This window comes from Balaenoptera ricei, chromosome 20 (genome assembly GCF_028023285.1).
Source record: "Balaenoptera ricei isolate mBalRic1 chromosome 20, mBalRic1.hap2, whole genome shotgun sequence".
In the NCBI taxonomy this organism is placed as follows: domain Eukaryota; kingdom Metazoa; phylum Chordata; class Mammalia; order Artiodactyla; family Balaenopteridae; genus Balaenoptera; species Balaenoptera ricei.
The window spans coordinates 54,338,851-54,359,415 of NC_082658.1; the positions used below are offsets into that span (position 1 = coordinate 54,338,851).

The window sequence follows — 20,565 nt, forward strand, 5'->3', positions numbered from 1 at the left end:
ATCAGCTTTTCCCGCTTTGTTAGGTCGTTTTCATCAGCATATAGCTCAAAACCGCTTTAAAAAAAGTCCCCCTTCCAGCTCCTGCCCCATTTCTCTGCTTCTCTTTATGGCAAAACTCTTTAAAAGAGTTGTTTGCACTTGTAGTTTCTCCCATTCTTCTTTTTAAAAAAATAATATTACTTTGAAATGATTTACAATTTATAGAAAATTTGAAAGAATATACCCTTCCCCCAGATTCCCCGAATGTCAACATTTTAAATGCATATTTGTTTTATCATTCTCTGGGCATATTTTTTCTGGGTCCATGAAGGAGGAAGTTGCAGACATGATGCCCTTTTGCCTGTAAATTCTTCAGCGTGCATTTCCTTAAAAACGACGTTCTGTTACATAACCGCATTCCATCATCAAACTCAAAATCAATATCAGTACCATAAGTGATTTAATCTATAGATCTTATTCCAGTTTTGTCAGTTGTGCTAAAAGTGTCCTTGATAGCAATAGAAAAATTTCTTACGATCTTGACATTTTTGAAGAGTACAGGATAGTTATTTTATAGGATGTCCCTTAGCTTGGTTTGTCTGCTGTTTTCTGATGATTAAGTTCAGGTTGTGCAGTTTTGGCAGGAATACTGCAGAAATGATGTGTGACATTCTTGTCGCATCGTATCAGGAGGCACATAATGTCTCTTTGTCCCATTACTGGTGATGTTAACTTTGATCATGGGTTAAAGTGATATCTGCCAGGTTTCTTCATTATAAAGTTACGATTTTTTTCCTGTGGGGAGATTATGTAATTTTGTGTATTGTTACCCTTTCACCCGTTTTTTTAGTGTCCATTAAAGATTCTTCCCTGAACGAATCATTACCCTGATGGTTGTCCCTTAGAACTCATCCCATTTAGGCTTTTAGCTTAACTACTTCACCAAAATACTGCTTTACCAGGTAACTTGGTAAGTCTTGAAGGTCAACAATGATCACTGAAGATATCAAGTTCAAAGGTCAAATTTTGGTCCTCCTATTACTTGTCTGTAATATTTGTTACAGCTGATGACACCTTTCTTGCAAAATTTTCTTCACTTGGCTTCTGGGATACCACTCTCTCTTGATTCTCCTCTTACCGTACTGGTCACTCCTTTGTCGCCTTCTTTACTGGTTCCTCCTCTCCTTTCTAACGTCTCACGGTTTGACTGCCCAAGAACCCAGTCCTTGTACTGCTTTCTTCCTCTGTTTACACTCACTCCCACAGTGAGCTGATCCAGTCTGATGACCGACAACTTCCCACATCCATACTCTGACCAGGATTTCTCCTAACTCCAAACTTAGCTACCCAGTGCCTACTTGGCATTAAATAGACATCCCAGACTTAACACCTGAAACTGAACTCCTGATTCTCAGCCCCAGACCTGCTCCTCCTGCGGTATTCTGCCGCCTAGTAAGTGACAGCTCCAGCTTTCTAGTTGCTCAGGCAAAAAACTTTGGAATTAGCTTTGCCTCTTTTCTTTATCTCCCACCCATATCCAGTGTGTTATCAAATCCTGTGGGCTCTACCTTCAGAGTATAACCACAACTTGATGCTTGAATCCCCACTGTTACCACGCTCTTTACACTGCCTCATCTCTCTCCTGGATCCTTAAAATAGCCTCCTACTTCCGTCTGCTTCTGCCTTCTTGCAAGGCGACTCAGGTGTTGTGGATGTGTTTTAAAAAATAAATTATGTCAAGTAATATCCCTTCTCTGCCTAATTCTCCTCTACCCCATGGCTTTTATCTTATTCAGAGTGAAAGTCAGCGGTTGCCTATATGACTCCAGAAGGCCCCACCCTGCTCCCGGGGCCTCGTCTCTCCCACGCAGTCTCCTCTAGTGACAGTTCACCTCCTTGCTGTTCCTCAGATACGCCTAGTGTGCTGTCATCTCACAACCTTTGCTCTTGGTCTCTGCTTTGCCTGGAACAACAAAAAGTTACCAGCATGCCTTTTTTTTTTTTAACAGTTTTATTGAGATGTAATTCACATACTTACAATTCACCCATTTAAATTGTACAATTCCATGGTTTTTAGTATTTGCAGAGTTGTGCAGCCATCACCATGATCAATTTTAGAGCATTTTCATCACTCCCAAAGGAAGCCCTATACCCGTTGATAGTCACTCCCCATTTGCCCCCAACCCCTCTCTGCTCTTCAGCCCAAGGCAACCACTAATCTACTTTTTGTCTCCATAGGTTTGCCTGCTCTGATGATTTCATAGAAGCGAATCATACAATATGTGGCTTTGGGGGTCTGGCTTCTTTCCCTTAGCATAATGTTTTTAAGGTTCATCCATGTCTCAGAACTTCAGTCCTTTTTATGGCCAAGTAATATTCCATTGTGTAGATATACTACGTTTTGTTTATCCATTCATGGTTGACGGACATCTGGGTTGTTTCCAGTTTCTGGCTGTTATGACTAATGTTGCTATGAATGTTCGTATACGATTTCTTATGAGAACACATGTTTTCATTTTTCTTGGGCATATGCTTAGGAGTGGTGTTGCTAGGTCATATGGTTAACTCTAACCTTTTGAGGAACTGCTGGGCTGTTTTCCAAAGTGGCTGCACCATTTTATATTCCTATCAGTGCGTGTGAGCGTATCAGTACACCTTGCTCTCACTTTCCTCTGCTCAACTAGCTTCTTAGAGAGGGCCCTGTGTCCACTCCACATAAAGTGCTGTCTCCCTTCCCTACTCCAGCCTCTCCTTTCCTTCCTCAGTTTATTTTTCCCCTTAGCACCTAGCACCTTCCAACATGCTATTTCTTATTTGGTCATTTGTTTATTTTCTGTCTCCTCTAACTAGAATATAAGCTCCCAGCACCTCAAACATATACGCTCCCTAGCACCTCAAACAGTGTCTCACGTAAAGTAGGTAAATAAATGTTTATTAAGTGAATCAACATTTCCCTTCATGAGAACAGGGACCGTATTTATTTTATTCAGCTCTGTATTCCTTCATCTGATTCAGTGCATAAGATGTGTTTGTTGAAAGAATGAATGATGAGTACAGTTAGGGAGATACAGGGGCCACCGGAGGAGTCTGGCCATTTGAGCATGGAGAGTTTACTTGTGGGAGGGCTTAGGAGGAGACCTCTTTCAGGGCTGCCAGAATGTGCAGGAAGGAAGCTCTGGTTGACTTGGTTTATGTTGGCATTAGCAGCTCGAAGGAAGCCAGGAACAGGAGGAGGGGGATTTGGGGTGAAGGAAGAAGGGATCAGATGAGTTTAGTGTCCAGTCAGCAAGCATTTAGGGATGTCCCTCTGCGCTAGGGGCTGTCTAGGGAAACGGGAAGGAGCCTGTCCTTGAAGTCTGGTAGCTGGGATGAGCCGGGCGGTCTAGCCTTCTGGGTAACACTAGTTTGTTGGGTGGGAAGTGGGGGAGGGGACAGGTGAGATGTAACTTGAGGAAAGCCCACGGGACAGGACAGTGTGTGTGTGTGTCACCTACTGAAAATAGGGAAAAGGTTGTAGGCCTCTAGAGGAATGGTCTTTTGGCCTCAAAGGAGGTGTTACTTCAGAAAAGGCTTCGGAAACACTGGGGCAGGGAAGCGCTTGGAGAAATCCTGTGTCTTTAGCATCCTATTCCCGACTCACTTTCTTGTCTTCTTTCCTCCAGAACCTTTCAGCTGTTGGCGCGTTGGTGGGTCTCAGTAATGCACGTCTTGGTTCTATCAAAACTCGGTAAGTCTTTAACCCTGTTTTTTCTCCAGGGGGACGTTTCTTTAGGAAGAGGGCTGTACATCTGTGCATCCACTGTCACCACCCCACGGGTTCCTGAGATTTCTCCATTCCCAAGAAGGTGGAGGGTTTGATTCTTTTCATGAGTTCACTTGGCTTTGAACCCCACCTATTCCAGCTTCCAGGTTTCCTGTGCCCCACCTTCTGTTCCCTTCTTTCCTTGCTGCCCGCACCTCACTCCAAGTCCTCCAGGTATTTCAGGAGTTAGAAGCCGCCTTGGGTCTGGAGGTGATGTGTTTCTCTAGCCAGTGAGCGCAAAAGGGCGATGAACTGCTTTCTCTGCAGTTTAGCCACCACCCACTTGTCACTCACCTTTCTTACAAGGTTTGAGGGCCTGTGTCTGCTGTCCCTGCTGGTGGGGGAGAGCCCCACGGAGATGTTCCAGCAGCACTGTGTGTCCTGGCTTCGGAGCATTCAGCAGGTCTTGCAGGTAAGGATTCAGCCGCCGCCCTGCCTCCCTCCCTCCCCCAGCCATGCCATATTCTCCATCCTGGATGTGGTACATCTTTGTGGCTTAGACATTTAGTTCTGAGGACAGAATAATTAGAAGCAGTTTTTTTCTAGCAGGGAGGATGAGCTTCAAATAGAAACATCCTTTTAAACGTTTTGATATTTTTATCTACTGGGTTATTTTAATTCATCTGACCTTTCATACTCTGTAACCGCTGTTTCACATCCTTGTTAGCTTTTCTAATGAGTGACATCTCTAAAGTTCCTTTTCCCAGATGTTTGATTTTTTTAAATAATTAGTTTACTAAATTTTTTTTTTTTTTTTTTTTTTTTTTTGGCTGCATTAGGTCTTCGTTGCTGTGCGTGGGCTTTTCTCTAGTTGAGGCGAGTGGGGGCTACTCTTAGTTGCAGTGCGCGTGCCTCTCACTGCGGTGGCTTCTCTTGTTGCGGAGCACGGGCTCCAGGGGCGTGGGCATCAGTAGTTGCAGCACATGGGCTCACTAGTTGTGGCTCTCAGGCTCAGTAGTTGTGGTGCACGGGCCTAGTCGCTCCATGGCATGTGGGATCTTTCCAGACCAGGGCTTGAACCCGTGTCCCCTGCACTGGCAGGCGGATTCTTAACCACTGCGTCACCAGGGAAGTCCCCCCCAATTTTTTTTTAAATTTTTATTTTTTTGGCCACACCATTTGGCTTGTGGGATCTTAGTTCCCCAACCGGGGATTGAACCTGTGCCTTCAGCAGTGAAAGTGCAGGATACTAACCACTGGACTGCCAGGGAATTCCCCAGGTTTTTTTTTTTTTTCCTAGTCCTCTCTTCCTCTTTTAACATTTAAATTTTTTCCTGCTTTTACATCCTTTGATGACATCCCCACTTAGTTCTTCCGCAAGCATGTTCTGGGCACACATGGCAGGTTGTGTGCTAAGCTCTGGTGGAGAGATGTACTTGGACCCTGCTTTCAGGTGTTTAGAGTCTCTTGCAGGGGTTGGGAAACTTTCTAGGTGTCTATAGATAGTAAAATGTTTCAGGTTTTACGAACCACATATGGTTTCTGTTTTTTTTGGCTGTGCCTCACACACATGGGATCTTAGTTCCCCAACCAGGGATCAAACTCGTGCCCCCTGCTGGAAGCACGGAGTCCTCACCACTGGACCACAAGGGAATTCCCATGGTTTCTGTTGCGTAGTGTTTCTTTGTTGGTTTGTTTTCCAACCCTTTAAAAAAGTAAAAACCATTCTTAGCTTGTGGGCTGTGCAAAAACAGGCACCAACAGACCATGGTTTGCTGATCTGTGTTCTAGTGGAAGAGAAGAATATTTAATTTATTTTTTTAAGTGCTTTTTATTTTATTTTTAAAATCTGTTTATTTTAAGTATTAATTTATTTATTTGGTTGTGCCTGGTCTTAGTTGCAGCTTGCCAGCTCCTTAGTTGTGGCACGTGGGCTCCTTAGTTGCGGCAGGTGGGCTCCTTTAGTTGTGGCACGCGGGCTCCTTAGTTACGGCATGCATGTGGGCTCTAGTTCCCTGACGAGGGATCGAACCCGGGCCCCCTGCGTTGGGAGCGCAGAGGCTTAACCAAGGAAGTCCTGGAAGAGAATAATTATACAATGAGTGTGAAAAGATAAACTTCGGTAGGTGCTCTGGAGGTAAAGAATGTAGTTCTCTGAGAGCATGTAACGAGAGAATCTGACCCAGACTGGGGTGGTGTGGGTGGTGGTGATCAGGGTCAGTGGTTCAGGGAGGGCTGTTCTGATGAGTAGGAGTGAACTGGGCTGAGAGTTTTCTAAGTGTTCTAAGCCTGCAAAAGTCCTGAGAGAAAAGGAGTTTGACTCATTTGAAGAATTATAAGCAGGCTGGTGTGGCTGAGGTTAATGAGATGCGACCGGGGAGGTAGGTGGATGGGGACCAGGCTGTGTGTGGCGTTGTAGGCATATTAGGGAGTTTGGCTTTTATTCTCAGAACAGTGGGAATTCATGGAAGGTTTTGAGTAGGGGGAAGGAGGTGGTGGTAGTGGTGACGTGATCAAACTTTCATTTGGAAATACCACTCTGGCTGCTGTGTGGAGACAGGATTAGAAAGGAGTCAGAATGGCAGCAGAAAGACCACGAGGAAGGTACTAAGGTAAGCTAGGAGAGCATTCATGGTAGCCTGGACTAGGGCGGCAGCTGTAGACATGATGAGAAGTAGGTGAGAGATTTAGAGGCAAAGAGGGATTTCAAGAGAGATTTAGAGGCAGAATAGACAACAGGTCCTGATGATGGAATAGCGTCAGGGAAAGGATGTGTCCAGGATGACTCCTGGGTATCAGAACATTGGAAGACAGCCAGGTTCCAAGGGGAGTGGTGAAAATAACATGAGTATGGTCTTGGGCATTCAGTAGAGGCCCCCAGGAAGCATACCCTTGACCTAGTGTGCGTGGAAGTGACCAGATATCTCAGAGGGTAACCCTGAGGGTTCAGTGGGTGGGGGCTTCAGTCAATATGTTTTACAAAGAGGAAGAGTCCTCAGCGTTTAGATGGCAGCTGAAGCTGAGGATGAGGCTCAGATGATCAAGTTGAGTCCTTATACAGACTGGATCTTGAGGCGCTCCACAGTCAATGGTCAGGTAGAGGAGGATGAGCTTACAAAGCAGACAAGACAGAGCAGCAGAAAGGAGGTAACCAGGATGGTGGGTTGGATGGAATTCAAATACTTCAGGGAAGACGGAGGAGTCATTTCTCTTTATGCCCTTTTTTTTTTTCAAGTTTATTTATGTATTTATTTATTTTTGGCTGCGTTGGGTCTTCGTTTCTGTGCGAGGGCTTTCTCTAGTTGCGGCAAGTGGGGGCCACTCTTCATCGCGGTGCACGGGCCTCTCACTATTGCGGCCTCTCGTTGCGGAGCACAGGCTCCAGACGCGCAGGCTCACGGGCCTAGTTGCTCCGTGGCATGTGGGATCTTCCCAGACCAGGGCTCGAACCCGTGTCCCCTGCATTGGCAGGCAGATTCTCAACCACTGCGCCACCAGGGAAGCCCTCTTTATGCCCTTCTGAGCTGGAATAAGACGAGGACTGAAAATTTTTTTATTGGATTTAGCAACTCAAGGGTAATGAGACTGTGAAAGTGTTTCTGGTGGAGCAGTGGACACTGAAGCCAGGTTGCCCTGGGATGAGCAGTGCGTGGGAGAAGGAGTGGAAATGGAGAAGGTAGGCAGTCCTGTCAAGACGTCTGGCTCTGCTGGTAAGAGAGAGAAACTGGGCAACAGCTGAGATTGGGCAAGTGGAGTACGGGCTCAGGAGAAGGACTTTTAGGATGGGAGAGACTGGAGCATGCACCAATGTCAGTAGGAAGAACCCTTTTGAGAGGGATTGGAGAGAGGGGGCCAGTTAACAGTGTAAGGTTCTGAGAAGAAGGGAGGGGGGACTATCTAAAGCACCGAGGAGGGATTGTCCTTGGATGGGAGGAGCATCTCCTCTAGTGGGACAGGAGGAAGGAGAGCGGGGATGAGGATGGAGATGGAGTTTTCAGTTTGGTGGTGGGAAGCTGAGGGAGTGCCCGTCTTTGGGCTCCAGCTTTCTCTGAAGTTGCAGGTTGGGTTATACAGAAGTGACGGTGGTGGGAGCGGGGCTGAGGAGCCGAGGGAGTTAACCAGCGAGAGGTGCAGGAGGATTGCTGGACAGTGTTGAGGCCCGCTTGTGGTTGGTAGGCCCACTGAGTCGGACTTTCTAACAAGCATTCTTGTTTGTTTCATTGACACGTGGCATCTGGTCTAGCAGGGGGTAATGTGCTGAAGGCTTTTCCCTTAGATACATGTTAATTTTCTAGAGAAGTCCTTCTAAATTCAAGCCGTTTTTCCTCCATGAGTTCCACAGTAGGTCTGAGACAGCCAGAAGCAAGCTTGGCGAGGTGGGGCGGTTTTGTTTTGGCTGAGACTTTTTTTGTGGTCTGAGAAGTGATCCTCTCCATTCCTCGCAGGGAAATGTAGTATGGGAGCAGCAAGAAACTCTTGAGATGGTCTAGTCAGGCAGATATTTAAAGTGTGGCTTTGTTACCTTTTTTTTCCCCAAATTCCTCGGACCCTCAGACACGCATAGTACTAAAATGTGAACACATGTCCTGTCTGTAGATAAATGTGTTACTTCGGATGCTCCATATCTCTAATACACTCTGTCCCCAGTGGATTTTTTTTTTTTTTTAATAAATCTATTTATTTTTGGCTGTGTTGGATCTTTGTTGCTGCGCGTGGGCTTTCTCTAGTTGCGGCGAGCGGAGGCTGCTCTTAGTTGTGGTGCGCGGGCTTCTCATTGCGGTGGCTTCTCTTGTTGCGGAGCACGGGCTCTAGGAATGCGGGCTTCAGTAGTTGTGGCGCACGGGCTTAGTTGCTCCACGGCATGTGGGATCTTCCCGGACCAGAGCTCGAACCCGAGTCCCCTGTGTTGGCAGGCGGATTCTTAACCACTGTGCCACCAGGGAAGTCCCTGTCCCTAGTAGATTTGATGGTAATGCTGACGTTAACTGTGGTGTTTGTCAAAAGCCCCATGTTGTCATACCTCTCGTTCCTCCTTTTGGTGACCATGAAGGTGAGGTTGGGAGCATGGGGTGTTGTTGCTCTTTAGTCCCAGGACCCGCCCCCCACGATGGAATTGGCTGTGGCTGTGCTGAGGGACCTACTCCGCTATGCGGCCCAGCTTCCTACACTCTTCCGGGACATCTCCATGAACCACCTCCCTGGCCTTCTCACCTCCCTGCTGGGCCTCAGACCAGAGGTGAGACGCCTCCCCGGTTCCCCCTCCCCTTGGCCCCTCGCATTGCTTGCCCTCACTGACACCCATTAGGTTAAAGAATGTGATGGAAGTGATTGGGGAATAGGATTGAAGAAGTGAGACGAGGTCGGGGCCAAGAAAAAGTATAAGGAGAAGGGACCCTGAGGGGCGGGTGGTGGGGTGGAGATGGGGTCGGGGGGCATTGGGCTCTCGGCCTCTTCCTTACTTTCTGTTTTTCCCCCAGAGTGAGCTCTCGGCACTGGAAGGAATGAAGGCTTGTATGACCTATTTTCCTCGGGCGTGTGGGTCTCTCAAAGTAAGTGTTCATGGGAATTCGTCTTCCCACCAACATAAACCTTGATAGCCGTCTTACCTCAGATTCCGGTGCTGAGATTTCTAAGCTCCTGTCTCCACAGCTCTAATTATGCCACCTCGTAGCTTTAAATGCGTTCTCATTTAATCCTCACAGATAAAGAAATAGAAATTAAGTAACTTGCCTAAGAACTGATGCCAAAGCTCGGGCTCTTACCCCTGGACTCTTTCCTCTCTCTGCCCTGCTTTCTCTGTACCTCTAGAATGCCCTGCCCATTTTTCTACCATCTTGTTTTACTTTGTTCCTAAAGCTCTTATGATTTCCTCTGGGAAGGCTTCCTGACTTATTACTTCCCTATACCAGCTTCCCCGGCGCTTCTCTCTCCTGATTTTCCTGACTACTCTCCCACCCTGTCCCCCGGACTGTCGTGGCCGCACAGGAGAGCCTTACTGGGGCAACCAGGCAGCGTGGCCGTGGGGCAGGTGAGGGGGGAGGAGGTCAGCGAAAGAACTAGAGTGTTAGTGTCAAGGAGATAAAATAACAAGTATGAATGGTTATGAAATTCTGCCAAAGCAGTAACAGTTAAAGGGCCTTTGGAATTGGTACATTTATTGTTTGCAGAATAATTCGATGCCAACAAGTACCTAAGAACAAATAGGTGTTCTCCTGTTGATTAGATGTTCTCTCTTGTTTTGATACACTCATCGTTGCTCGACAAACCGTTGGGCAGCCCCTTTCTCAGATGGAAGCACAAACCTATGGAGAACTGGAATTAACGGCAAATTAATAATTTTTTTTGTATAACTCATGTGGTTAATCACAGTGATTGGTAATACTATACTCAGTATTACCAATTAAGGGGGAGTTTGCCATTCAAGTTATCTTGAAAGTAAGCTCACATGGTTCTAAGACCAAGTTAAGAAAGTAAAAGGGAAAGGGAACTGGTACTTAGTAGAACTGGTACTCACTATGTGCCAGCCACTCTGCTGTGTGTCTTCTCATTTTACAGTAATTCTGTAGTGCTGGTGTCACCGAATTAAACAGGAGGAAACGGGTCCAGAAGGGTTTGACTAACACAAGCCTGCGTATCTGGTAGTTGTGGAACCAGGGTGCGAGTGAGAACTATTTGTCCTTCATGCCCATGTTTTTCCCACCAAACCAAACTCCCCAGGCACTTTTAAGCACGTGGACAGGATTGACAGACAGGCTTCCACACTGATGCCGGCTCTGATCAGTTGTTAGTGGCTTGGGAAGGATCGTGAGCCTGACGCGGAGCTCTGCGGGCATATGGGCTGTGGTCTGGGAGTGGTACTTGCGGAGACTTTGGTAACTGGTTACTTGCAGTATTTGAAAAGCCCTGGAGCAGATGATATTTCTCAGTGAACATGGGTCACGTCCTTGCTGATGCTTTGTTTTCATATGACTGCCACTAATGGCAGGTAGTAGAATCTTTGGGTAGCAGGGCAGGACTTTGTCAAGAAGGCATTTGGAGTAACTTGGCGATTTTATTAAAGTTTTTTTTTTTTTTTTAACTAAAGTTTACTAAGTTTAGTTTACTAAACTAAACTTTCTTCTAAAATGCTCTGTAAGTTAACTTCTCAAATTACACAGGCTAGATCTTTGTCTCTGACCCCTCATTGGTCAAAGTATGTGAGGTTTTACTGCATATGCCTGCTTTGATTCAGCTTGGTTTGGGGTTATCTATACCCACCTGCATCCCCCCAGGAAGTGCAGGGAGAACTGAGTGTTATCTGTGGGGTCAAGATTTGAGTAGTCAGACTAGCCTGCCCGTGAGTCCTCTGCTAGTGCCCCTTAATTTTTGTTGTGAGTGGTCAGGAGAATTCATCTATAACTCACAGCCTTTTGTCAGACGTGTAGTTTTTGAAGTTATGGCCTGCATTTTAAGTACCCTCTCCAAACCAAACAACAAAACTTTCATATGTTGTTATGGGGTGCATATGCCTTTATTTCTCTAAGAATACAGTGTCATCTGGAGAACTTCCCTCTGTTGAGGAGTTTGGCTTTGTCTATTGCCAACATGGCAGATAAGAATCTGTCTTGTGTGGAGGCCCCAGGGGCAGTTTGTACTTGAAATGTCTTGCAGACCAGTACTTAGGAAACTGATAATTGGAGTGTTTATCTGTTCTCTATTCCATCCCCCAGAAGCTCCCAGGGCAATTGCAGTCTCCAAGCTCAGGATTACCCCTCCCAAATGAGGTATCTCAAGCATTCTGAGTCCCTGAAGTCAGTCCTGTAGAGGCTTTACCTTTCCTCCTCGACAGATTATTTGTTCCCTGGAATGAGTGGGAAGACTCACGCCACTCTTAAGAGACACCCAGGACATACTGTGTGTGCACGCGGGCTTGCGTTTCAAGTGAAATGTTCCAAGTGAGCCATTACTTTGGTTTGCTTTGCAGGTCATTTGGGGTAGACCTGTGGCCAGAGCCATGTCCCTGTACTTTGCTTGACTGCAGTCACATAAGCAGACTTTTGGTGGCCTCAGCCCAGCTTTTTGACTCAGAGTCTCAGGGAAAGCGTGAGCAGTAAGTTGGCCAAAAGGGCTGAGTGCCACTGTAGATAAGGCTTTGGCGACTCTCTATCAATCATCCTTGGAGAAGCCGGTGAATCAGGAGACCTGTGGGCGGTTGCTGCTTTTGGTTTGAAGTGTTCAGAACCCTACCACACCAGACGTGAAAATGCTTTCCAAGTCCCAAGGGAAACGGTTCTAGGCCTTCTCATACCCTGGGGTCAGCTGTAACAGTGCTTGTCTCACGGTGAGAATCCTGCAATGGAACGTGGGAAACCAGATGTGGTTCCTGCCACAGGGCGATGGCAGGGAGCCCTGGGAGGGCTGCTTTCTGAACCCCACACTGCTAGACCTCCATGCCTGCTTCCTCCCATAAGTCCCCTGCTGCGTGCCTGGTGCCACTGTTGATTTGTCTTCCTTGTCTTCTGGAAGTTTACCTTTGTGCATGTGATGGCCCCATCCCCTGATGAAGTCCATACACACTAGCCTGGGATTTAAGGCCCCGGCCTGCTTCTCCATGGGCCTCTTGGGAGCCTGTAGCTCTCCTCATGGTGTCCCTCCCTCTGTCTCCTTATCCGGGTCCTCCGTTTTCTCCCAAACCCAGCTCAGTCCTGCCTCCCAGCATCAGTCCCTCCTGACCCTCCCTCTTTGGTTCCAGGTTATTGTTTTCCACACATTTGTCTTCCCGACTGTTACACCCACTGAAGGTGGAAATCCTGTTATACTTCAGTGTTCTCACCCTTTTTGTGCCGTAGACCTCTTCTCCGAATGTTTCTAAATCCATAAACTACATGGAATTGCAAGGGACACTGATTCTGTTGAAATGTATACTTTAAAAAATTGTGATTGATAGAGTAGGATGTGCTTCTTTATTAACGCGTCAAATAACAGGATCCAGCAGCAGGTCTGGTAACTAAGTTTCAAATTAGTGATGCACGTGAATGATAATTCAAGATAACTGTTTACAACTATATGTAATGTGAAATGAAAATAAGTGATTTCTGATGGTGACAGTCAGAGGTATTGCTAATACTACTGTGGCTTTTTGTCTACATTTATAGTAAAAAAAAAAAAAAAAAAATTATACTTCATTTACAGGTTAGTGAAAATGATTAAAAAAATTTCCCTTCCATGTTCACAGGCCCCTTTGATTCTACCTCCAGATAGATGGGGCCCCAGTTAAACACTCCTGCGCCGGCGCCTTCACATGGCAGGCGGAGTCCTGTTGTTGGCTAACTGACAGGCCGCTGCTCTGAGATGTGCTACCTCAGTCCTGCCGGGCGGCCTTTCCTTCTCTCTCCACCTTGTCCTGCCCTCACACCTCTGGTTAGTGCCGCAGCTCCCAGCTTGGACCCTTGCTTCTTGTCTGAGCTGGCAGGGAGTTGGGGCGTGGAGGTAGCTGCTTTTCAGTGCTGTGTCTTTGGCTTGAGGGAGATGACTGTCATTTTGCAAAGACTGGCAGGAGGGGGCCCAGTCGTCTGTGGGACACAGGCCTCAAACAGGGAGGCTAAGGACAAGAGGCGACGTTCAGGGTGTCTTTCTACCATGAGAGCATGTCTGCACCCAGGCACGATGCCCCTTAGAGTGTGGTGCTTCCTTGTCTGCAGGAAAGAAAAAGGCCTTAGATCCTGGGCCTCGATTCTGCTGCTGGGAATGGGCAGGGTCTATGTCTCTGGCCCTTGAAGCTGACTCACCAGCCTCTCCCTTTCTTTCCCTCTGATCCAGGGCAAGCTGGCCTCATTTTTCCTGTCTCGGGTGGACGCCTTGAGCCCTCAGCTCCAGCAGGTAAAGGGAAAGGAGGGAGATGGGGAGCCTGGGGTCTGAGCTGGAGCTCCTTTTATCTCTCTTTCTTTGTGTTTCTGTCTGTTACTGCTTTTCGACCACAGTCTCACTCCCCTCCCTGTTAACATACACAGTAAACACAAGTCATGACTTCTGCCCCCGTGTTTCCACCTGTGTCTTTCTGCCCCGTCGTCCCTTCCATTTTCCCTCAGAGCTCTCTTTGATCTCCGTCTTCCTGGGCATTGGTGGGGCTGGGATTCCGTGGCCGGGCTGGATTCCCATCTGACCAGGGTTCCAACCTCTCTCCTGCAGTTGGCCTGTGAGTGTTACTCCCGGCTGCCCTCTCTAGGGGCTGGCTTCTCCCAGGGCCTGAAGCACACGGACAGCTGGGAGCACGAGCTGCACAGCCTGCTGGCCTCTCTGCACAGCCTGCTTGGGGCCCTGTATGAGGGAGCGGAAACGGGTAGGGACTGTGGCTGGTGTGGTCAGTGGCACAGCGGTGAGGGAAGCAGAGGGGTGGTCGGGACAGGCGGGGCCTTTGCGTTCTAGGCAAGAGGAATTCGAGTATGGGTGGGTCCTCCACCAGAATGAAGGAGGAGGGGGTGGAAGACAGACCTGGCCTGTGAAGGTGGTTGTGTTTCTGTCCAGCTCCTGTGCAGTATGAAGGCCCTGGGGTGGAGACGCTGCTCTCCCCCTCAGAAGATGGCGATGCCCATGTCCTTCTCCGGCTTTGGCAGAGGTTTTCCGGGCTGGCCCGCTGCCTGGGGCTCATGCTCAGGTGTGTGAGTGTCGGAGGGAGCGAGGGCCTGGAGCAGGAGGGGCTGAGATGGGCGTCATCTTCATCACGAGGAGGGAGGTTGAGGGTGGGTGTGGAGTCCCCCTGGGGACCCCGCGCTGAGGATCTCCCTGCTCTGATTCTCTTTAGCTCCGAGTTCGGGGCTCCCGTGTCCGTCCCCGTGCAGGAGATCCTGGATCTTATCTGCCGGACCCTCAGCGTCAGTGCCAAGAACATCGTAAGTGGAGTTTGTCCCCTGTTCACAGCACTTGCCCGGGACCCAGGGCAGCCAGGCAAGCAGTGTGGGCTGTGGCTCCCAAAGGGATGTTGCCTGCGGCTGCCCCGGCCAGCTCCTTCCCTCTCCAGACGCCGTTATTCCCGTGCTCCCGGCACATGGCACAGCAGTGCCGATTCGCTCCCGTGTTGCGGGCGCACTTGTAGCAGATGCTTCCTCAGGGGAGGGTGAGCTGGGGGTCAGCTGCGTCACTGCCGTGAGGTTCGGCCATCCCTCCCTTGTCCTCCTCCTTCCAGGGTCTGTTGAGGAGGATGGCAATTGGATCTTGCTGGGGGAGTTGGGGTCGGGTGTGGGCTCCTTACCTGCGTGCCCATGTGTATTTAGTCACATGCGTGTATCCTGTCTCCATTTCTCTTGCTCTGCCTCACTTTCTTCCCCCACTCCTTGCTCTGCTAATTTTTTCCGCAGAGTTTGCTTGGAGATGGTCCCCTGCGTTTGCTGCTGCTGCCCTCCCTCCACCTGGAAGCCTTGGACCTGCTCTCTGCGCTCGTCCTCGCGTGAGTGGGGTCGGGCGGATGCGTTGCAGGGGCTGGGATGTGCTGGGCGCGGGGCTCACTGTTCTGTCTTCGCCCCCAGGTGTGGAGGCCGGCTCTTGCGCTTTGGGGCCCTGATCAGCCGCCTGCTTCCCCAGGTTCTCAATGCCTGGAGCATTGGGAGGGACAGCCTCTCTCCAGGCCAGGAGAGGCCTTACAGGTGACCATCTAGGAATAGAATAAAGAGGAGAGGGTGGGTGAGGGGGTGCCGGTGGACCGGGGGTGCCGGCGGCTGGGACATGACTCCCTCTCACAAGCTGCCCTCTGCTCCTCCCACAGCACCATGCGGACCAAGGTGTACGCGGTCCTGGAGCTGTGGGTGCAGGTGTGTGGGGCCTCGGCAGGAGTGCTTCAGGGGGGAGCCTCGGGTGAGGCCCTGCTCACCCACCTGCTCAGTGACATCTCCCCGCCGGCTGACGCCCTCAAAGTGAGTGAGGCCTCTGCCCCTGTCCCGGGACCCCCTCCTGCACCCCTTGTCCTCGCCAGCCTCGTCACCAGACGCTGCCTTCTGACTGTCCTGCCTTCCTGTTGGCCTGTGTGTGTGATTTATGTTCCCCTCCCCCGCCAGCTGCGCAGTCCCCGGGGGAGCCCTGATGGGGGTTTGCAGACCGGGAAGCCCAGCGCCCCCAAGAAGCTAAAGCTGGATATGGGGGAGGCTATGGCCCCGCCCAGCCACCGGAAAGGGGACAGCAATGCCAACAGTGACGTGTGTGCAGCTGCGCTGAGAGGTGGGTGAGGCCTGGGCCCTGCACCTCGGCGCACCGGGATGGCCTGGGGTGGCAGCCCCGAACCAGTCGTTGAGGTGGAGGGTACAGAAAACATGCACACCCAGCTACGAGCCTGTGGAGAAGCCATGCCACCCCCCAGGGCTGCAGGGGGAATCTTGGGTCCTGCTGTTAGAGGGAGTGCTGGTGTCGACACCGCCCCTCCAGGGTCTCAGTTACCTTTGTTCGTGCATCCCCTCTCCGTGCCAAGTGCTGTTCTAGTACAGGAGGGCGGGGCCAGGAACAGGACGAAATCCCTGGGCCGTGGAGCTCACACTCCCCAGGCGGGCTGCTCAGTGGGCTTCCTGCTCTGACACAGTCGCTAATCTGGACGCAGAAGTGACTTTCTTTTGGGTCCCGTGTATTTCACTGCCCTGCAACCCCACCCCCGTGTGAAGGGAAGTGCCAGCTCTCCCCAAATACATAAATGTACGTTTATAATGTACCTCCATCATCTATCTCATTTACATAATGTTGTCAACAGCCTTAGGTAGTAGGGGTACGTTTAGGATCCCCGTTTTATAGCTGAGAAAACAAACTAAGAGGAGTTACGTGACTTGCCCGAGGTGGGCCGCGGCAGAGCGGGGTGCTCAGCTGGGGCCACGCGCTTCAGAAGCCCTGGCTCGTCATCGTGTTAGCCGCCCACCTCCAACATACTGGTCTCCTTCCCCAGGCCTCAGCCGGACCATCCTCATGTGCGGGCCTCTCATCAAGGAGGAGACTCACAGGGTGAGTGGAGCCTGGTGCCCACGGAGGTGGGAGGGGCCGCTGCTCTGTGCCTGTGGGGGGCTCATTCACACCGGGGAGTAGGCCCCGGAGAAGGGTTGGCTCGTCTCAGTGTCATCGCAAGGTGTGCTCTCTGTCCTTTTCAGAGACTGCATGATCTGGTCCTCCCACTGGTCATGGGCGTCCAGCAGGGCGAGGTCCTAGGCAACTCCCCGTATACCAGCTCACGCTGCCGCCGGGAACTCTACCGCCTGCTGCTGGCTCTGCTGCTGGCGCCTTCTCCTCGCTGCCCGCCTCCGCTCGCCTGTGCCCTGCAGGCCTTCTCCCTGGGCCAGAGAGAAGACAGCCTTGAGGTAACTGCGGAGTGTGGCCAAATCCACCTCGTGGGTTCCTGGATTCTCTTGTTTCTGATGCTGGTCGGCATTCCCTCCCTGGTGCCATGAAGGCCCGTATCCCTGATGCTCGCTCTCGCCCTTTTTTCCCTCCTCAGGTCTCCACTTTCTGCTCAGAAGCACTGGTGACCTGTGCAGCTCTGACCCATCCCCGGGTTCCTCCCCTGCAGACCATGGGCCCTGCCTGCCCCACCCCTGCCCCAGTTCCCCCTCCTGAGGCTCCACCTCCATTCAGGGCTCCAGCTTTTCATCCCCCAGGCCCCATGCCCTCGGTGGGTCCCATGCCCTCGGTGGGTCCCATGCCCTCAGCGGGCCCCATGCCTTCTCCAGGCCCTGTACCCCCAGCGGGCCCCATGCCCTCAGTGGGCCCCATGCCCCCAGCACGCCCTGGACCTCCAGCCACAGCCAACCACTTAGGCCTCTCCGTCCCAGGCCTGGTGTCTGTATCCCCCCGGCTCCTTCCTGGCCCTGAGAACCACCGGGCAGGCTCAAATGAGGACGCCGTCCTTGCCCCTAGTGGCACTCCTCCACCTACTATACCCCCAGATGAAACTTTTGGGGGAAGGGTGCCCAGACCAGCCTTTGTCCACTATGACAAGGAGGAGGCGTCCGATGTGGAGATTTCCTTGGAAAGCGACTCTGATGACAGTGTGGTGATCGTGCCTGAGGGGCTGCCACCCCTGCCACCCCCACCCCCCTCGGGTACCACCCCCCCCCCTGCAGCCCCGGTCGGGCCACCAACAGCCTCCCCTCCTGTGCCAGCCAAGGAGGAGCCAGAAGAGCTGCCTGCGGCACCGGGGCCTCTCCCTCCGCCTCCTCCCCCTCCTGTTCCTGGCCCTGTGGCACTCCCACCACCCCAGCTGGTCCCTGAAGGGACTCCTAGTGGCGGAGGACCCCCAGCCCTGGAAGAAGATTTGACAGTTATTAATATCAACAGCAGTGATGAGGAGGAGGAGGAGGAGGAGGAGGAGGAGGAAGAGGAGGAGGAAGAGGAGGAGGAGGATTTTGAGGAGGAGGAGGAGGATGAAGAAGAGTATTTTGAAGAGGAAGAAGAAGAGGAAGAAGAGTTTGAGGAGGAGTTTGAGGAAGAAGAAGGTGAGTTAGAGGAGGAAGAAGAGGACGAGGACGAGGAGGAAGAGGTGGAAGAGGTGGAGTTCGGCCCGGCGGGCGGGGAGGTGGAAGAAGGAGGGCCTGCACCCCCAAGCCTGCCTCCAGCTCTGCCCCCTGCCGCGTCCCCCAAGGTGCAGCCGCAGCCAGAACCGGAACCCGGGCTGCTGCTGGAAGTGGAGGAGCCGGGGGCTGAGGAGGGGCCTGGGGCCGAGACGGCCCCCACACTGGCCCCTGAGGTGCTCCCCTCCCAGGGGGAGGTGGAGAGGGAAGGGGGGAGCCCCCCTGCAGTGCCACCACCTCAGGAGCTTGTTGAAGAGGAGCCCTCTGTGCCCCCAACCCTGCTGGAAGAGGGGGCCGAGGGTGGGGGTGACAAGGTACCACCCCCACCAGAAGCATCTGCAGCAGAAGAGATGGAGACAGAGGTGGAGGCGGCAGCTCTCCAGGAAAAGGTGAGCGGGCTGGGTGGGGAGGGTGGCTAGGGTGGGAAGGCACAGCGGTGGGGAGAAGTGGTGCTAGCTGCTTGTGCAGCCTGACCCACTCTTCAGTGTACGTGTATGTGACTGTTTTGGATTTAGTGTCTTTGTCCCTTAAAGGAGCAGGATGACACAGCTGCCATGCTGGCTGACTTCATCGACTGCCCCCCTGATGATGAGAAGCCACCACCTGCCACAGAGCCTGATGCCTAGCCCTCTCCCACACCTCCCACTCTTCGTTTCCAATAAAGTTATGTCCTTGGATAGCAACTGCTGCTTCTGCCTTTTGCCACCACAGTGTCCCCAGCCAGAAGCCCAAATGTCTGCTGGGCTTGTCCTGTACCCATAGTGTTTCCCAAATGTGTCCATGGCTGTCCTGTTAGCTCCACTGTCCAGAAGAGGAGCCATTGACTTACAGGGGTAACGGCCTGTCCTGTTGCTCAGCAAGTCAGTGTCACAAGTCTCAAAGTTTTGCCTGGCGCTCTTGCTGATGCCAAGTGTGTGTGCTGGGTTGCCTGGAGGGGGAGAAGGAAGTAGCCCTGCTTCTGTTAGTAGTCCAGCTGCGGGCGTATGTGGGACATTTATGGGATTACGTGTCCTAGTGAGTGACCCTGTGTAAACACACATACACACAGCCCCTTGGTCTGAAAGAGCAGGCTAAGTGAGTGTGATGGAACTTGAGAAAATTACGATAAAGTACAGAGGAGTTTAATCATTGACTTCTGTGAACTGGGAACTTGGGTGTCCCACATTATAGGGGCATCCATCGTGGATATGGGGGATGAGCTCTATTCTGGGACTGGTCCTTCCAGTGACAACATCCCTGCCCAACACCTCCCTGGCAGGAATTCGACAAGCTCACCCCTAGCCTTTCTACTCACTCTTGAGATTTGGACATTTCCCAGCCAGTGTCTGATCCCTTTAGGCATTTATAGACTATATGTATTCTAGGACTTGTTGGGGTGCACTTGTGTGCATCACCCAGAGTTGTGTATGTGAGAGGGTATTGAGGTTTATGGGCTTGAGGTAGATGCCTCATGGTTTTTTCAGTCTGTGAACATGAGTAAAGTGCCTTGGAAATGCAGAAAGGGTAGTGACTTCCCAACTGCCTGTATCCTGAAGGGCCTCTTTGAGAAGTGACATTTGTGCTAATTTTTGGAAGATTAGTAGGGGTTTAAAAAAATTTTCCACCCCCTCGGAGGGAGGAGACAAGATGGCGGAGTAGGAACTTGAGTTCACCTCCTCACAGGAAAACACCAAAATCACAACTAACAGCTGAATAATCATCAACAAAAGACTGGAACCTACCAAAAAAGATAATCTACATCCAAAGACAAAGAAGAAACCACAACAAGACGGTAGGAGGGGTGCTTTTGCGATACCAAATCCCATACCCACCAGGTGGGTGACCCACAAGCTGGAAAATAATTATATCGAAGAGGTTCTCTCACAGGAGTGAGCGTTCTGAGCCCCGAGTCAGGCTCCCCAGCCTGGGGGGTCTGGCCTCGGGAGGAGGAGCCACTAGAGCATTTGGCTTTGAAGACCAGTGGGCCTTGAGTGCAGGAGCTACACAGGACTGGGAGAAACAGAGACTCCATTCTTGGAGGGCACACACAAGGTTTTGCATGCACTGGGACCCAGGGCAAGGCAGTGACCTCCTTAGGAGCCTGGGCCAGACCTACCTGTTTGTCTTGGAGGGTCTCCTGGGGAGGTGGGGGTTGGCTGTGGCTCACTGTGTGGGCAAGGACACTGGTGGCAGAGGCCCCAGGGAATATTCATTGATGTGAGCTCTCCCAGAAGTCACCGTTTTGGCATGGAGACCTGGCCCCACTCAACAGCCTGCAGGCTCCCAGGCCAACCAACCAACAGTGTCGGAAGCCAGCCCCAGCCATCAGCAGACAGGCTGCCTAAAGATGTCCTG

The 20,565-nt window shown here is 51.2% G+C and overlaps 1 protein-coding gene and 1 long non-coding RNA gene across 6 annotated transcripts in view; one reads left to right on the forward strand and one right to left on the reverse strand.

The window, feature by feature from the left end:
* The window catches only part of PELP1 (proline, glutamate and leucine rich protein 1), a 45,569-nt gene extending 26,655 nt beyond the window's left edge, over window positions 1-18,914 (forward strand). For 2 of the 4 annotated variants that reach the window (XM_059906472.1, XM_059906473.1), the window contains exons 2-17: window positions 3,642-3,706; window positions 4,088-4,193; window positions 8,808-8,957; window positions 9,199-9,270; window positions 13,520-13,579; window positions 13,889-14,039; window positions 14,225-14,354; window positions 14,502-14,589; window positions 15,055-15,143; window positions 15,223-15,339; window positions 15,459-15,606; window positions 15,748-15,907; window positions 16,617-16,672; window positions 16,816-17,022; window positions 17,160-18,620; window positions 18,747-18,914. In XM_059906472.1, the coding sequence (XP_059762455.1) occupies window positions 3,642-3,706; window positions 4,088-4,193; window positions 8,808-8,957; window positions 9,199-9,270; window positions 13,520-13,579; window positions 13,889-14,039; window positions 14,225-14,354; window positions 14,502-14,589; window positions 15,055-15,143; window positions 15,223-15,339; window positions 15,459-15,606; window positions 15,748-15,907; window positions 16,617-16,672; window positions 16,816-17,022; window positions 17,160-18,620; window positions 18,747-18,857 (3,171 nt within the window). In that variant the 3' untranslated portion in view covers window positions 18,858-18,914. Of the gene's footprint in view, window positions 1-3,641; window positions 3,707-4,087; window positions 4,194-8,807; window positions 8,958-9,198; window positions 9,271-12,961; window positions 13,121-13,519; window positions 13,580-13,888; window positions 14,040-14,224; window positions 14,355-14,501; window positions 14,590-15,054; window positions 15,144-15,222; window positions 15,340-15,458; window positions 15,607-15,747; window positions 15,908-16,616; window positions 16,673-16,815; window positions 17,023-17,159; window positions 18,621-18,746 lie in introns of those variants that run through there. The other 2 variants (XM_059906474.1, XM_059906475.1) reach the window with 2 other exon arrangements.
* Window positions 16,447-20,565, reverse strand: part of LOC132354610 (uncharacterized) — a 238,919-nt gene continuing 234,800 nt past the window's right edge. For both annotated transcript variants that reach the window (XR_009499345.1, XR_009499347.1), the window contains exon 7: window positions 16,447-16,995. This is a non-coding gene — a long non-coding RNA (uncharacterized LOC132354610). The remainder of the gene's footprint in view (window positions 16,996-20,565) is intronic.